General features: G+C 48.5%; 1 protein-coding gene across 1 annotated transcript; it reads right to left on the bottom strand.

The window, feature by feature from the left end:
* Positions 1 to 9483: 9483 nt before the first annotated feature.
* LOC123428991 (double-stranded RNA-specific editase 1-like) lies at positions 9484 to 11490 on the bottom strand. Its single transcript, XM_045113061.1, has 5 exons — positions 11438 to 11490; positions 10880 to 11328; positions 10621 to 10698; positions 9840 to 10037; positions 9484 to 9587 (listed from the first exon to the last, which is right to left on the bottom strand). Exons 1-5 carry the CDS (start codon positions 11488 to 11490, stop codon positions 9484 to 9486), a joined length of 882 nt encoding a protein of 293 aa, XP_044968996.1.
* Positions 11491 to 18613: the final 7123 nt, after the last annotated feature.

Raw genomic sequence — 18613 nt, 5'->3', positions numbered from 1 at the left:
TCCGACTGAAGTCGATGTACCTGCTGTGGTTGATTTGGTCACGGAGATTTTGGTTGTCACTCCCGATTGGACTGTGCCGATCATCGCATATATGCTAAGGCAAGAATTTCCAGAAGATGAAGTCCAAGCTAGGCAAATAGTTCGCAGGTCGAAGGCATTCACTGTCATTGACGGCCAATTATACAAGGAGAGTGTTTCGGGTGTTCTTCAACGCTGCATTTCCCCTGAGGAAGGGCAGTTGATCTTAGAAGATATTCACTCGGGAACCTGCGGTCATCACGCTTCTTCAAGAGCGATTGTCGCCCAGGCATTCAGAGCCGGTTTCTTTTGGCTGCAGGCCAACGAGATGGCTAAAGATATGGTCGACCGATGTGAAGGCTGTCAGTTCTACTCCAACAAGTCCCACAAGCCAACATCTGCGTTAAAGACAATCCCACTTGTGTGGCCATTTGCAGTTTGGAGTTTAGACACAGTCAGACCATTCAAGACAGGCCAAGGAGGCTACACACATCTGTTGGTGGCAGTCGACAAGTTTACAAAATGGATAGAAGCCAAGCCTATCAAGAAACTCGATGCCTCAACAGCTGTCAAGTTTGTCAGGGACATCATTTCCAGATTCGGGGTGCCTCACAACATAATCACAGACAATGGGACAAACTTCGACTCGGACAGATTCAAAGGCTTCTGTGCGAGTCAAGGTATCCGAGTGGATTTTGCTTCCGTAGCACATCCGCAATCCAACGGACAAGCTGAGCGCGTGAATGGACTTATCCTTCAAGGTTTGAAGCCCCGACTCTTGCGAGAGGTAGGACATGCTGCTGGTGCATGGGTCACCGAGTTACCTTCAGTGCTTTGGGGCCTCCGCACCACTCCGAACAGATCAACGGGGCGATCACCGTTCTTCCTCGTTTATGGAGCAGAAGCGGTCCTTCCGAGTGACCTGCTTCACAATGCCCCGCGAGTCGAACTCTTCTCCGAAGCCGAAGCAGAACAAGCAAGGCAAGATGGAGTTGATATTCTAGAGGAGGAGCGCGAGATGTCACTTACTCGCTCAACAATTTACCAGCAAGATCTGCGACGTTTTCACGCACGTCACGTCAGGAGTCGCACATTCCAAGCTGGCGATTTGGTGCTCCGAGTGGATCAGCAAAGACCACACAAGTTGGCTCCGGCCTGGGAAGGGCCTTTCATCATTTCCAAGGTGCTGAACAACGGAGCATACAGACTCTACAACATTCAGAGGGAGACAGACGAGCCGCGCGCATGGAACGGGGATCTCCTCAAGCGTTTTTATACGTGATCGTCGACTGAAGCAGTGTAACGAACAAGTTTTGAAGAAAAAATATGTACAACAGATTCAGTTTTGTGCAGATTCAGAGTGCTCCCACGGTCGCAAACTCCGGTCATAAAAAAAAAACTTAGCTGCGATCCTGAATCGCCTAAGTACTAACCTCCTTCGAGTGTACACTATACGTTATACGTTACACTCTGAGACTTAGCTATGATCAAGAATCACCTAAGTACTAACTACCTCTGAGTGTGCACTATACGTCACACTCGGGGACTTAGCTGCGACCCTGAATTGCCTAAGTATTAACCTCCTCCGAGTGTACACTATACGTTACACTCGGAAACTTAGCTGTGATCAAGAATCACCTAAGTAGTAACCACCTCTGAGTGTGCACTATACGTCGCACTCGGGGACTTAGTCGCGACCCTGAATCGCCTAAGTACTAACCTCCTCCGAGTGTGCACTATACGTCACACTCGGGGGCTTAGCTGTGATCAAGAATCACCAAAGTACTAGCTTCCTCCGAGTGTGAACTATACGTCACACTCGGGGACTTAGCTGCGATCCTGAATCGCCTAAGTATTCACCTCCTTCGAGTGTGCACTACGCGTCGCACTCGAGGACTTAGCCGCGACCCTGAATCGCCTAAGTACTAACCTCCTCCGAGTGTGCACTATACGTCACACTCGGGGACTTAGCTGTGATCAAGAATCACCTAAGTACTAGCTTCCTCCGAGTGTGAACTATACGTCACACTCGGGGACTTAGCTGCGATCCTGAATTGCCTAAGTATTCACCTCCTTCGACTGTGCACTATACGTCGCACTCGGGGACTTAGCCGCGACCCTGAATCCCCTAAGTACTAACCTCCTCCAAGTGTGCACTATACGTCACACTCGGGGACTTAGCTGTGATCAAGAATCACCTAAGTACTAGCTTCCTCCGAGTGTGAACTATACGTCACACTCGGGGACTTAGCTGCGATCTTGAATCGCCTAAGTATTCACCTCCTTCGAGTGTGCACTACACGTCGCACTCGGGGACTTAGCCGCGACCCTGAATCGCCTAAGTACTAACCTCCTCCGAGTGTGCACTATACGTCACACTCGGGGACTTAGCTGTGATCAACACCTAAGTACTAGCTTCCTCCGAGTGTGAACTATACGTCACACTCGGGGACTTAGCTGCGATCCTGAATCACCTAAGTGCTAGCTTCCTCCGAGTGTGAACTATACGTCACACTCGGGGACTTAGCTGCGATCCTGAATCGCCTAAGTAGTAACTTCCTCCGAGTGTGAACTAAACGTCGCACTCGAGGACTTAGACATGATCCAGAATCATCTAAGTAATAAATTCCTCCGAGTGTGCATTACAAGTCGCACTCGGGGACTTAGACGTGACCAAGAATCGCCTAAGTCTAAATCTTCTCCGAGTACGCACTAAGTGTTGCACTCGAAAAAGCATTCAAACAGAAGACTAAATGTTTTCATTCCGACTCCAACAGTCTAGAAATGATAATTGACTCGGTGCGGATCAAGCTTACCCGCACCGATTTAAAAGTATGACGGCCAACAGAAGTGGCCAGAGTATCTTACAGGTAAACACTCGGCATACCGAGGATAAAGTTTGATCACGCGTCAGCTGGGCCGGCGTCAGGACTAGAAGGCTCCACAAAAGTGTCCAAGTCGATTCCATCAGCGATGCGGGTAGCAGTCTCAAGGAACGTCTCCATGAAGTCTTCGAATCGAAGCTTCTTCGTGTTGGCGACCTTCAATGCTTTCAGCTTATCTTCCCGCACCTCCTTGCAATGGACTCGGACCAAGGACAGCGCAACATCAGCACCGCAATGCGCTGCTGATTTCTTCCAGGATTGCACTCGGCTCGGAATCTCCTCCAGTCGCGCCATCAGGGTCTCCATCTCCTGCCGCGACTCGTCTTCTGGCCAAAGTTCCTTGTCAATTCGGCCGACGACTTCTCTCAGTCGGCCGATGAAAGGACCTACTTTACCTACGCGGATATGCGCCCGGAGCAGATCCCGGGTGGCGTCCTCACTGAGTGGAACATTCTCCTTAATAGACCGCTCCACAGCCGCCGCTTCAGCTTCAGCGTCGCCGCAAAAATCTGCAACAAACGGACAAGCAGACAATAAAAACCGAGTGTACGACACATGGTACAAGCACTCGACAGAACATACGACTTACCAGCCAGACGAGTCATCATCTGCACAGCCCAGTCGTTGACATACTTCTCCTGAGCTATGTCTCGTCTGTTCCAAACAGCCATTTGATTGTGCAGCTCAGTCCTCTGTTTCTTCAGTCTCTCCACCTCGGCCGTCAACATCCTGTTTCCCTCCAGAGCCTCCTCCAAGGACTTCTCTCGTACTTCCAGAGCGTCCTTCATGCCGGCCATGGCGAGTGTTGCAGCTTCCAGTTCACCAGCATACTGGTTCCTCTCCTCTCTCAGGGCTTCATAAGCCGTTCCCATTTCACAAGTTTTCTGCACCAACAAACAAAGGGGAATCAACAAGTTTATCAGTTCACAGGCTAAGTTCTTCAGACCCCTGCCTACGCAAGCAGTCGACAGCGGTCTCGGGGACTACACCCAGTGGGTTCACTAAGAGTGACCCCACTGGCATGCACCTCAAACAGGCCCGCCCTATTGAGGTGCACTCGGAAATACTACTCCTCCGAGGCCAATACTACTCGACCTGCGTGCATCTTACTCTCGGAGACTCTTACCGCAAGATCGCTACGACTGCAATAAGTACTCGCACTCGGAAATCCTGTCTACGGACACAACCAAACTAAAGACAAAATGTATAAAGACAACTGTCGGTGCAAGCACTCCACAGAAGTCTCGGGGACTACACCCACTGGGTTCACTTGGAGTGAACCCATTGCAAAAATCAATACCACCCAGTGGGTTACAGGAGAAAAGTAAATACTTACTAGGCTACTTACTCGGATATCATCGCGCAGCTCCAAGCTCCGCTGGTACAAGGCCGCAACGGAGTCGTAAGCCCTCTTGGCTTCTCCAACCATCAACTCCGCCCGCACCATGGCCCCCTTGGCCGCTCCCACCTGCTCCTCTGGGAGACACCGGATGCTGAATTCAGCATTCGACGAACCGGGAATCATGGGAAGTTCCTGGGGCATCCCAAGGTTCGCTCTAGTCGGTTCCTCACCCACTGGCACCGGTTCAGTCGGTGGAGGCACTTCGGTCGGTGGAGCGTCGGCGGCAGGGGCGGCAACAGGAGGAGCAGCTTCGGGGACAGGCTCCACGGCCGGGTCGGCTCTCCCCTGGTCGTCCCCGTCCAGGCAAATCGCCCCTGACAAAGCAAATGACATGACGTCTCAGAAAAAGAAAGAATGACACAGTCTGCAGGAATAAAACACCCAACTCTCCTACAACACACCTGGCTGGGACGAAACGACGTTGTCCGTGTCCATGGGGTCGTCCCCTTGGCGGTCCGGAGAGGTTGCAGAAGTGGCGACCCTGTCGAGTGAAGTCCATTCGACTTGTAAAGCAAGAGTTCACTCGGATAACAGAAGGAGCCGAAAGTTAGATTCACTTACGTGGATGTGACGGGGATGGCAACCCTCATTCGCGGCAGAGCCTTCCAGGTTTAGGCCCACTCGGTTTGGGCGCCCTGGAAGACTGGCCGGCGGGCTCGGCGACTGCGTCCCTGGCCCTTTTGGTGCCTCGAACACTCGGGGCTGCCGGAGCGGCTGGCGGAGCACTCGACGACGCAGGAGGAGCTGAAGGGACGGCAGGCTCGTGTCGACGCTTACTCCGATGCTCCGGCCGTGGAGGTGGCGAGTCGCGCTCTTAGTCCTCTTCCTCTTCCTCGCTGTCCTCCTCCTCCGACTCCCCGCTGTCGGAGACGTATTCGGCGCTCTCCACGCTCCCCTCCTGGCTGCCTTCCTCCTCTTCCTCCTCCGGATTCCCATTCGAGACGGGGGAGAACCAGTTGGTCCACGCCTGCATGGAGTTCAGTCGGAAACGTTAGGCATCACACGGAGATACAAGTAAACGACTGGAATCAAGACGATTCAATGCACTCGGCTGATGCCACTCACCTGATTTGGTGGAGGGTTGTCCGCGCTGTAAGGCGTCACTCGGCGGGCTCCTTTGGGGTTCTCACAGGGACCCGTGATTTGGATCACCAACGAGGTCACCTTCTCCTCGAGTATGCCCACCACGTTGGTCCGAGTGGTATCCTTAGGCCCTGTGTAGTGCCACATAGCGTGGTCGCGAGCCTGCAGAGGCTGGATCCGCCGACCGAGGAAGACTTCCAGCAGGTCTATTCCGGTGACCCCTCTCCTGACAACATCCACAAGTGCCTCAACCAAAGGCTGGATATCGTTCTTCTCGGCCTTTGAGAGCGCGAGTTGTTTGGGCGGAGCGGGACGGTCTAGACTAAACGGAGGCAGCCCAGTCGATGCATTCGGACAGGCTATGTCCTGGCAGTAGAACCACGTCGACTTCCAGTTCCTAACCGACTCGCTCAACTGGAGAGCGGGGTAGCTGGTCCGACTCTTCTTCTGGAACCCTAAACCCCCGCAGAGCTGGAGGAGGTGCGTCTTGTCGTCCGACTGACTAAGACGTTTGATGGTTTGGGAGCGGGCGGAGAAGATGTGTTTGAATAAACCCCAATGGGGGGCAACCGATAAAGCACTCGCACAAAACAATGAAGGCAGAAAGATGGGCGATGGCATTCGGAGGGAAGTGATGGAGTTGAGCGCCAAAGTGATTCATGATGCCTTTGAAGAAGGGATGCGGGGGCAGAGAAAAACCTCTGTGAACATGGCTGAGGAGCAAGACGCGCTCCCCCTCCCGTGGCGCCGGCTCGACCTCGTCGTCCGCCGGCAGCCTCCAGGACTTATGCACGAGCATGCCGTGCTCCACCAGCTCCAGCAGGTCCCCCTCCGTCACCGTGGAGGGGAGGAAATCTCCTTGGATCCACCCCGCCGGCAGCGGCCGTTGCCGCCGTTGAGCAGCCGCCGCCTTGTTCTTCTTCTTCCTCGCCTCCATCTTGCTGGTCTGACCCTTGGTCATGGAGGCGATGGCGAGTCCTCGAGGAGGAAGAGGAAGGAGGTTAGGTGCGCAGGGGGTGGCGTGGAAGACGGAGCAGGCGGGAGCGAAAGATTCGGCAAGCGTAACCGAGGAGTCTCGCCGCCCAGAGTTAAATAGAGCGCCGACTGGGTCACTGGCGAATGGGCCCGAAATCTTATCTGCCCGACCGACCGCGGTGATATCAGTGGAGGAGTTGAAGGCACGAGAATCGAGGAGTCAGGCGCTACTCGAGCGCGCTGACGTCGTCCCCGCCGAGCGCGCGGAATCCGAAATTTGAGATCCCGGAAAATCCGCCGCTGTCAGTTGACCGGTCTCGTCAAAAGATGCCGCGGAAGCACTCGGTGCCCGACAGTCTGTTTTGCAAGCACCTCCACTCGGAGCGCTGGTCAAGAGAGATAAAATGGATAGAGGCAAGCAACGCCCAAGCCGAACCTAGTCCAGTCGGATCTGAACCTCAAGCACTGCTTCAGCGTTTCAACCCCAATCCATTCGGGGACTAATGATGGGGGCATAGTCCTAGGATAGGGTCATCAGCCTGCCCTACATGTCCTACCCAAGGACTACCCCACACAAAGGACAGGACCTTAAGTCTACCCCGACTGAATTAAGGAGTCCCCATCATCCAGTCGGTAACAGGCCCAGAATCATCCAGTCGGAGACTAGCATTCGGAGGGCACCAGGCCAACCGACTGGATACACTCGGTACATCGTAACCTCTCTGGAGGGAAACTGCCGTACGTTTCCGGGTGCGTTTATTAGCATTTAGAGCATACTTTACCTGTAACGTATGCATTCAATCGCCACTACTCCACCCCTGAGTCAGAACCGTTGTGGAGGGCAGCGCATTCTATATAAGCCGCCCTGTCCCACTGGTCAAGGGGTTAGCAAATCACTGTATTCCATATTACACTCGGTAACAAGCTCCGAGAGCACTGAGACGTAGGGCTGTTACCTCCACCGCAGAGGGGCCTGAACTCATACAACCTCGCCGTAGCTAGGACTCTGCCCATCTCCTTCGTACCCTACACATCTACTGTCAGGCTTATACCCACGGCAACAATATAGTTTATATAAAAGTTATAATCATCTCACATGCTATTATATAGAACTATGTTCCAGTGCTTGTAGTTTTATCAACAATGAATGCATTGAGCATCTTAAACAAAGATTGTCATGATATCATAGTTAACAATATCATTTCTATGTGGTTATTTTCACATGTTGACACACATTTGTCTTCTACTAATAAGAAACTAACATTTATTATCATGAAGTCGAGGTCGTTGCCCCTCCTCACATGGATTGTGGCGGTGCCTAAAATATAATTAGAGCAAGATGTTTAAGCAGAGTTAGAGCCCAACACAACTTTTTTTGATGTTAAGTGCACAATTATTCATAAATGAGAATATACTTCTAGGAAACCAAAATCATTTGAAATGTCCATCAACATTCCGGACAAGCAGCGCACACACACACATGTGTATTATGAACGTCCATGTATAATAAAATTATAAAATAGGGATATCTCACATTGGCTTTTTTATAGACAAATATATAGTAAATGATTTTGATATTTTCTCTCTCTAACAAACGTGGAATATAGAACACGAACTCTTTCTTTTATCAGATATAGCACCAATGATACATCAAGTTTTTTTTGAAATAATGGGATATCCAAGGTAGGGAAAGAAATTCAGTCTTACCGGATAGAAGGCAAGGTGTGTTTTCCTTTTTTCTCGTCTCTATAGGACATAAGAGTTTAACTGTTTGTATGAGTATTACTGTACCTAGAAACTTATATTGACCACAAAAACATCTTGGTAAAAAAAGAGAGTGATCTTGAACTATGCATGCCGATATAAATATTATGTGAAGCTGCTTCAGTTTTATTTGTCTTTACATGTGAAATGCATAAATTACAACCAATTGGGCAAAAATGGGATGAAAAAATTGCGGAAGATGCCTAGGCTACCGCCATTGGGGTGTTTAATCATTTAGCCTGAACTACTTTCTTCCTGTCAGCATTGAGACCATGAAGCGATGCATCTGTGAAGAAAGTATCAAACAGTGATGGGATATGTGTGTAATCTAGCAATGCTTTGACAATCAACGATGCTAGATCAATTGTGCTACAAACCTATGAAGATACAACACGAGGGTTATTCAGAGAAAGAAAGGTAATATCATCACTGAAGCCCTTCAATTATATGATGATGAATCAAGCCAGAAATCTAGGAAGACATGCGGAAGCGTGCTCATCAGCAAATGATTTGAATATTCAATCCTGCTTAAAAAAGTTACTGGTAAGTGTATCAACAAAGTATATAAAAATACTCACAGATTAATTCATGCAGCTCCAAATTTAAGTGTTTTCCACTCCCATTTTCTCTCCCATCTTTCTTAGCTGTTGTACCTGCAAGGCGACAACCACATTAGCTTACTACTTAGCTGACTTCAGAATGATGCTCTACTGATTGTTGAAGAGGCGAGAGCACAAATAGGCAATGACTGTAAGAGGCTCTGGTGTGGAATTAGAACAACCATTTAGAGTTTCTTCCTAACACAGCTTGGTGATGATTGAATTAAATAACCAATCGCATGTGTGCATAGCTCGATCCTATGGTTGAAAGAATAAAAGGAAGAAAGCTGCAGTAGAGGAAAATTTAAAGGAGAATCATGTTCAAGGAGGTGCATGGATGCATCAATGCCACTTTTGGCAGTGCCCTTGGCTGAACTTTGAACATGAGTTTGATGTTGCTGTACAACAGATTTGAAACTTCCGGACGACTCACCCTGCGACGGTCATGTTGCAAATCATTAATAATTACAAACTTCGGTAGGGATCCCACGGTCTTGTATAGTCAATGCTTATGCACGTGTGAGCGCAGAAATATAGAAACTTATGAACTGGTGGATTTATCGACGATTGACATATGTTATTTCTGCACATGCATTTATATAAAATTGCACTGAAGTTAAGCATGGGCAGCACACAGCAAGATTAAATCAGAAATCTGTCTGAAGCTGTCAGCAATGCTGTAGCATTAACTCAAGAGATTGGAGGACCTCCTTCGTTGACCCTCCTACCCTCCTGCGGCGAGGATCAACAACATATTCTAGCCAATCCTCTCTGCAATCTCATTCTTCTCCATCCTCTGCCCCATATCTTCTCTGCAGACTCTGCTCAAGCCGGGAGAAGTAGGATCACATGCACTGTTCTCTGATATTCCATTCAGTCCAGCAGGAGCAGCAAGTCAACGGCCACTTCTACCATCCACAATAACATGGTCCTTGTCACGATAGTCATGCCACTGCCCTCCTTTACCTCATCTAGATGTTCAATCGAGTTTCCTGCTCAGCCGCATCAAAGTTCTCTGGATGGATGAGTATTACCGATACACGTGTTGAACCAAACACGCTTATCTTTTTGTCAATACCATTAATAGTACAAGCTTAATCGGATTACAAATACCTCTGAAGTAGTAGCTATTAGGATCAGATGGGTAGCCGCTGATAATCCCCGTGGGTGTGAATACCTCAGACAGCGTGGGAATAATCTCCTGGCGGGCGGGTAGTACAGCCCTAATAGTTCCACTGCAGCAGGTCGTGAGGGAGCATGGCATCGAGAGAGGTGAGGGCTGGCTCTGGTGCGGGCTTATACCTAGATTAACTGGCAAGATCAAGCGGAGATGGACTTCGTGGATGAGATAGAGAATACATCAGAGGATGAAAGGGAAGGAAAAGGCATAGGGAGAAAAATATCGTGAGGAGGATTCTTTGGGGATGGATCGAACCTGAAGTTTAAAAAGTAATACACGATCTATTGTTTTTTTTTGTAAGCAGTATACGATCTATTGGTTATTTTACGGGTATCTAAACACACCAATTCAAATTCAAAGCTGTATCAAACATTTGCAAAGTCTAAAGTGTGATCCACCAGTTAGTTCAATAAAGATATCTAAACACACCAATTCAAATTCTAGCGAACAATGGTCAGTGGTCACTAATATCATGTTGTCAAATAGCTAAGTATACCACACTTCTAGAGCACCCCCAAAGCAATTGGGTTCACAAAATCATCATAAAGAAGTCATTCCTGATTGATAAACAAAATTATCCAAAAACATTTATACCGGGCCATGGTCCAATTCAGACAGTTCTGCAAATCTATAGGTTATAGTACATCCAAAATAGCAGCTCCAGGCATGAACTTACAACTCCTGCAGAACACCAAGAATAAGAAAGAAGCATACCATTGCATCCATTGACCATGGTATCCAGTTGTTCCCTTCGAACCTCCAAGGGTGACGGCGGCACCGGCATGACCCCACCTGCACAAGTTGACCAAACCAATTGCTCACGCTATGTGCTGTGGTAAAAAAGTCCAAGACATCGCTGCAGCAGTCCAAATAAAGCAGTACATTATCTTTGAACAAATACTATGATGTATTATCAGGAACGCCGAAGATAATTCGGCTTAAGAGGAACAAAATCAAAAATTCATGTACATACAGGGGATCTGGGTGATGTAGAGATGCAGCTGATGCTCGTCCTTAAGCCTCCACCGCCCATCAGTGCCAGAGGCGACCAACCAACTTGGTGGGTTGTCCATACCGATCTCGGCATAGATGAGGCGGAGGAGCGTGCGGCGGGCGATGACCTCGGCATGGGCGTCATGGACGAGGTCACCGCGAGGTCTGAGGCGTGCTGCGCCGAGGCATTTGGTGCCGGTGGCGAGGGAGAGGACGGTGGGGTTGAGTGGGTTCTCCGGGGAGGAGAGCAGGAAGGCGGCGAGGACGGTGGACTCACGCCCCTGTGGCTTGCCCTTCTTGGGGAGGGCACGGTACCGGCGGAGGGCGGTCGAGGAGGCGGCCTCAGCCCACTGGACGCCGTCTTGCGGAGGCGCGAAGGTGGTGGGAGAGGCGGAGGTGCCGTCGTGCAGATCTCGATCCGACGGTCGCCTGCGCCGGGGAAGGCGCCGTCTTTCGGTGCGGAGGAGAAGTAGCCATTGGCTTGTGGAGAGACGGAGGAGAAGTAACCATTGTTGTGGAAGACGGTGGGGTCCGGGACCGAGGACGGCGGGGGGCGGAGGCCGCGATGGTAGGGGTGGTGTAGTCGGCCATGGAGAGGAGGGGGAGGGGGAAGTGGTGGCGGTGGAGATGGGGGAGGAAATGGATGCTGGGAAAATTTGGAATATTCGTTTGGCAGTAGTGGCGCACTGGGGAATGGCGCACTCTGTCACGGTGCGTCATTAGTAGTTTTGCAAAAAGAAAATATAGTAGTGGCGCACTGTGTGAGTGGTGCGCCATTAGTAGTTAAACTAGTAATGGTGCACTCTGCCCCGGTGCGCCATTAGTACTTTTGGAAAAAAAAAGTTTGTTAGTAGTGGCGCACTGTGTGTGTGGTGCGCTATTAGTGTCCATCACACTAATGGCGCACCTGCACATGGTGCGCCACTGCTATATAGAAGTGGTGCACCACTTGTCTGGTGCACCATTAGTGTCTATATTATCTATAGCCCTTTTCCTAGTAGTGTATGAGGCATCTCGATCTATCTTTATAGATATTGATGCCTAATATGTATGCAGCTTCTCCAAGGTCCTTCATTGAAAAAGTCTTGTTCAAATAGACCTTTATGCTCTCCAACATCTCTATATTATTCCCCATCAATAATATGTCATCCACATACAGTACGAGGAAAGCTACAGAGCTCCCACTCACTTTCTTGTATAGACAGGCTTCTCCATAAACCTGTATGAACCCAAACACTTTAATCACCTCATTGAAGCGAATGTTCCAACTCCGAGATGCTTGCACTAGCCCATAGATGGAGCGCTGGAGCTTGCACACTTTGTTAGCACCCTCAGGGTCGACAAAACCTTCTGGTTGCATCATATACAACTCTTCCTTAAGATTCCCGTTAAGGAACGTTTTTTTGACGTCCATTTGCCAAATATCATAATCATAAAAGGCGGCAATTGCTAACATGATTCAGACTGATTTCAGCTTCGCTACGGGAGAGAAAGTCTCTTCGTAGTCAACTCCTTGAATTTGTCGAAAATCCTTTGCGACAAGTCGAGCTTTATAAATGGTCACATTACCATTTGCATCAGTCTTCTTCTGGAAGATCCATTTATTTTCTATGGCTCGCCGGTCATTGAGCAAGTCCACCAAAGTCCATACGTTCTTCTCATACATGGATCCTATCTTGGATTTCATAGCCTCAAGCCATTTGTTGGAATCCGGGCCCGCCATTACTTCTTCATAGTTCGAAGGTTCCCCGTTGTCTAACAACATGATTTCCATCACAGGGTTGCCGTACCACTCTGGTGCGGAGCGTGCCCTTGTGGACCTTCGCGATTCAGTAGTAACTTGATCCGAAGCTTCATGATCATTATCATTAACTTCCTCTTCAGTTGGTGTAGGCGCCACAGGAACAATTTCCCGCGCTGCACTACTTTCCGGTTCGAGAGGGGGTGTAATTACCTCATCAAGTTCTACTTTCCTCCCACTTACTTATTTCGAGAGAAACTCTTTCTCTAGAAAGGATCCGTTCTTGGCAACAAAGGTTTTACCTTCGGATCTAAGATAGAAGGTATACCCAATAGTTTCCCTAGGGTATCCTATGAATACGCATTTCTCCGCTTTGGGTTCGAGGTTCTTTGGTTGAAGTTTCTTCACATAAGCATCGCAGCCCCAAACTTGAAGAAACGACAACTTAGGTTTCTTGCCAAACCATAGTTCATACGGTGTCGTCTCAACGGATTTAGACAGTGCCCTATTTAAAGTGAATGTTGCAGTTTCTAATGCGTATCCCCAAAATGATAGCGGTAAGTCGGTGCTATCCCACAGACAACAGCGCGAAAAATTGACACGTTGGCAGAGGCTGCGCTTGCGTTGGTTCTTCCCTTGAAGAGGAAAGGGTGATGCAGCACAGGAGCAGTAAGTATTTCCCTCAGTTTGAGAACCAAGGTATCGATCCAGAAGGAGGGTCTCCTCAAGTCCAGAGTACCCGCGCAAACACAAACAAGCTTGCACCCAATGCTTCAAAGGGCTTGTTAATCCCTTCAAGATTGTTTGCAAAGTGAGATCTGAAGGCGGAAAGTGCAACGAAGTAAAAAGTGTAAGGCTGAAAATATGGTGTGGAGTAGACCGTGGGGGCCATAGTGTTCACTAGAGGCTTCTCTCAAAATAGCAAGTATCACGGTGGGTGAACAAATTACTGTCGAGCAATTGATAGAACCGCGCAAAGTCATGTAGATATCTAAGGCAATGATCATGCATATAGGCATCATGTCCGAGACAAGTAGACCGATACTTTCTACATCTACTACTATTACTTCACACATCGACCGCTATCCACCATGCATCTAGTGTATTGAGTTCATGACGAACAGAGTAACGCTTTAAGCAAGAAGAGGGATAATCTCAAACCAATGATGAAAACACCATCCTTTTACCCTTGATGGCAACAACACGATGCGTGCCTCGCTACCCCTTCTGTCACTGGGTGAGGTCACCGCACGGTATGAACCCAAAACCAAGCACTTCTCCCATTGCAAGAATCATAGATCTAGTTGGCCAAACAAAACCCACAACTCGAAGAGCATTACAAGGATATGAAATTATGCATAAGAGAGATCAAAGGAAACTCAAATAAGATTCATAGATAATCTGATCATAAATCCACAATTCATCGTATCTCGACAAACACACCGCAAAAGAAGATTACATCGGATAGATCTCTATGAAGATCATGGAGAACTTTGTATTGAAGATCCAAGAGAGAGAAGAAACCATCTAGTTACTAGCTATGGACCCGTAGGTCTATGGTGAACTACTCACGCATCATCGGAGAGGTCATGGTGTTGATGAAGAAGTCCTGTGTGTCCGAATCCCCCGTCCGGCAGGGCACCAGGACGTGCCCCAGATGGGATCTTGCGGAGACAGAAGCTTGCGGCGGCGGAAAAGCGATTGCGATGATCTCCTAATTATTTCTGGAATTTATTGGAATATATAGGTGAAAGACCTAGGTCAGGGGACGTCTAGGGGGCCCACAAGCCTGGATTGCGCGGCCTCCCCCCTGGCTGCGGGGTGGGGTCTTGTGGGGCCCCTGGGGCTGCCCTGCCTTGGCTCCCAAGTTCCCCGATCTTCTTTCGTTCCAAAAAAATCTTTTCGGGGATTTTCTTCCGTTTGGACTCCGTTTCAAAATCTCCTCTGAAATGGGTCAAAAACATGGAAAAAACAGGAACTGGCACTTGGCACTGAGTTAATAAGTTAGTCCCAAAAAATATATAAAAGGCATGCAAAACATCCAAAGTTTGACAAGATAATAGCATGAAACCATCAAAAATTATAGATACGTTGGAGACGTATCAGTCGGTAAGAGACGTCATAGATCGTACCATATCTAATAAAGTGCGATTACGACGTTCAGACACTCCGTCGCGTTGCGATGTGCCAGGCGGCATCAGTTGTGAAACGATTTCACACTTCCTTAGGTGTGTGCAAACTCGTGACTCAAATATTTTCCTCCACGATCAGATCGTAGACACTTAATTTTTCTGTCACGTTGATTCTCAACCTCACTCTGAAATTCGTTGAACTTTTCAAACGTCTCAGATTTGTGCTTCATCAAGTAGATATACCCATACCTACTCAAATCATCGGTGAGAGTGAGAACATAACGGTAGCCACCGCGAGCTTCAACATTCATTGGACCACACACATCAGTATGTATTATTTCCAATAAGTCGGTCGCTCTCTCCATTATTCCTGAGAATGGAGTCTTAGTCATCTTGCCCATGAGGCATGGTTCGCATGTGTCAAATGATTCAAAGTCAAGAGACTCTAATAGTCCATGAGTATGGAGCTTCTTCATGCGCTTAACACCGATATGACCAAGGCGGCAGTGCCACAAGTATGTGGGACTATCATTATCAACTTTACATCTTTTGGTACTCACACTATGAATATGTGTAACATCACGTGTTGGAATTATGCCCTAGAGGCAATAATAAATATAGTTATTATTATAATTCCTGTATCAAGATAATAGTTTATTATCCATGCTATAATTGTATTGAATGAAGACTCATTTACATGTGTGGATACATAGACATAACACCGTCCCTAGCATGCCTCTAGTTGGCTAGCCAGTTGATCAATGATAGTCAGTGTCTTCTGATTATGAACAAGGTGTTGCTGCTTGATAATTGGATCACGTCATTAGGAGAATCACGTGATGGACTAGACCCAAACTAATAGACGTAGCATGTTGATCGTGTCATTTTGTTGCTACTGTTTTCTGCGTGTCAAATATTTATTCCTATGACCATGAGATCATATAACTCACTGACACCGGAGGAATGCTTTGTGTGTATCAAACGTCGCAACGTAACTGGGTGACTATAAAAATGCTCTACAGGTATCTCCGAAGGTGTTATTTGAGTTAGTATGGATCAAGACTGGGATTTGTCACTCCGTGTGACAGAGAGGTATCTCGGGGCCCACTCGGTAATACAACATCACACACAAGCCTTGCAAGCAATGTAACTTAGTGTAAGTTGCGGGATCTTGTATTACGGAACGAGTAAAGAGACTTGCCGGTAAACGAGATTGAAATAGGTATGCGGATACTGACGATCGAATCTCGGGCAAGTAACATACCGAAGGACAAAGGGAATGACATACGGGATTATACGAATCCTTGGCACTGAGGTTCAAACGATAAGATCTTCGTAGAATATGTAGGATCCAATATGGGCATCCAGGTCCCGCTATTGGATATTGACCGAGGAGTCTCTCGGGTCATGTCTACATAGTTCTCGAACCTGCAGGGTCTGCACACTTAAGGTTCGACGTTGTTTTATGCGTATTTGAGTTATATGGTTGGTTACCGAATTTTGTTCGGAGTCCCGGATGAGATCACGGACGTCACGAGGGTTTCCGGAATGGTCCGGAAACGAAGATTGATATATAGGATGACCTCATTTGATTACCGGAAGGTTTTCGGAGTTACCGGGAATGTACCGGGAATGACGAATGGGTTCCGGGAGTTCACCGGGGGGGGGGGAAACCCACCCCGGGGAAGCCCATAGGCCTTGGGGGAGACACACCAGCCCTTAGTGGGCTGGTGGGACAGCCCACAAGTGCCCTATGCGCCAAGGAGAAGAAAATCAAGAGAGAAAGAAAAAAAAAGGAGGAGGTGGGAAGGAAGGGGGACTCCCTCCCACCAAACCTAGTCCAACTCGGTTTGGGGGGGGGGGGGGAGAGTCCTCCCCCTTGGCTCGGCCGACCACCTTGAGGGTCCTTGGACCCCAAGGCAAGGCCCCCTCCCTCCCACCTATATATACAGAGGTTTTAGGGCTGATTAGAGACGACTTTTCCACGGCAGCCCGACCACATACCTCCACGGTTTTTCCTCTAGATCGCGTTTCTGCGGAGCTCGGGCGGAGCCCTGCTGAGACAAGGTCATCACCAACCTCCGGAGAGCCGTCACGCTGCCGGAGAACTCTTCTACCTCTCCGTCTCTCTTGCTGGATCAAGAAGGCCGAGATCATCGTCGAGCTGTACATGTGCTGAACGGGGAGGTGCCGTCCGTTCGGTACTAGATCGTGGGACTGATCGCGGGATTGTTCGCGGGGCGGATCGAGGGACGTGAGGACGTTCCACTACATCAACCGCGTTCTCTAACGCTTCTGCTGTACGGTCTACAAGGGTATGTAGATCACTCATCCCCTCTCATAGATGGACATCACCATGATAGGTCTTCGTGCGCGTAGGAAAATTTTTGTTTCCCATGCGACGTTCCCCATCAGTGGCATCATGAGCTAGGTTCATGCGTAGATGTCTTCTCGAGTAGAACACAAAAGTTTTTGTGGGCGGTGATGTGCGTTTTGCTGCCCTCCTTAGTCTTTTCTTGATTCCGCGGTATTGTTGGATTGAAGCGGCTTGGACCGACATTACTCGTACGCTTACGAGAGACTGGTTTCATGTGTTGTAGATCATGGCTCACGCAACAGTCATCCTGAATTTTAATACGTTCCTAGAGAAAGCTAAGTTGAAAGATGATGGAAGCAACTTTGTAGACTGGGCTCGTAATCTTAAGCTAATCTTACAAGCTGGGAAGAAGGATTATGTCCTTAATGCTGCGCTAGGAGATGAACCACCCGCTACGGCTGATCAGGATGTTAAGAACGCTTGATTAGCACGTAAGGAGGACTACTCAATAGTTCAATGTGCAGTCTTGTATGGCTTAGAACCGGGACTTCAACGTCGCTTTGAGCGTCATGGAGCATTTGAGATGTTCCAGGAGTTGGAGTTTATCTTTCAGAAGAACGCCCGGATCGAGAGGTATGAGACCTCCGATAAATTCTATGCTTGCAAGATGGAGGAAAACTCATCTGTCAGTGAACGTGTGCTCAAAATGTCTGGGTACTCAAACCGTCTAGCTGAGCTGGGGATTGAACTCCCGCAAGAAGCTATCACTGACAGAATCCTTCAATCACTGCCGCCAAGCTATAAAGGCTTTGTGTTGAACTACAACATGCAAGGGATGAACAAGTCTCCCGGCGAGTTGTTTGCGATGTTGAAAGTCGCAGAGTCTGAACTCCGTAAAGAGCATCAAGTGTTGATGGTGAATAAGACCACTAGTTTCAAGAGGAACGGCAAAGGCAAGAAGGGCAATTCGAAGAAGAGCGGCAAGCCTGTTGCCAATCCGCCGAATAAACCCAAGGCTGGACGTAAGCCTGAAACGGAGTGCTACTATTGCAAGGGTATGGGTCACTGGAAGCGCAATTGCCCCAAGTATCTGGCAGATAAGAAGGTGGGCAAAGAGAAATCAGGTATATTTGATATACATGTTATTGATGTGTATTTAACCGGCTCTCGTAGTAGTGCCTGGGTATTCGATACCGGTTCTGTTGCTCATATTTGCAACTCGAAGCAGGAACTGCGGAATAGACGAAGGCTGGCGAAAGACGAAGTGACGATGCGCGTAGGAAATGGTTCCAAGGTTGATGCAATCGCCGTCGGCACAGTGTCACTTCAACTACCATCAGGATTAGTGATGAACTTAGATCATTGTTATTTAGTGCCTGCGTTGAGCATGAACATTATATCTGGATCTTGTTTATTGCGAGACGGTTACTCTTTTAAGTCTGAGAATAATGGTTGTTCTATTTCTATGAGTAACATCTTTTATGGTCATGCACCGAATGTGAGAGGATTGTTCATATTGAATCT

The sequence above is a fragment of the Hordeum vulgare genome, chromosome 2H (assembly GCF_904849725.1).
Source record: "Hordeum vulgare subsp. vulgare chromosome 2H, MorexV3_pseudomolecules_assembly, whole genome shotgun sequence".
Classification (NCBI taxonomy): domain Eukaryota; kingdom Viridiplantae; phylum Streptophyta; class Magnoliopsida; order Poales; family Poaceae; genus Hordeum; species Hordeum vulgare.
The sequence above is the reverse complement of the archived record's forward strand: the minus strand, read 5'-3'. Positions and strand labels throughout refer to the sequence as shown.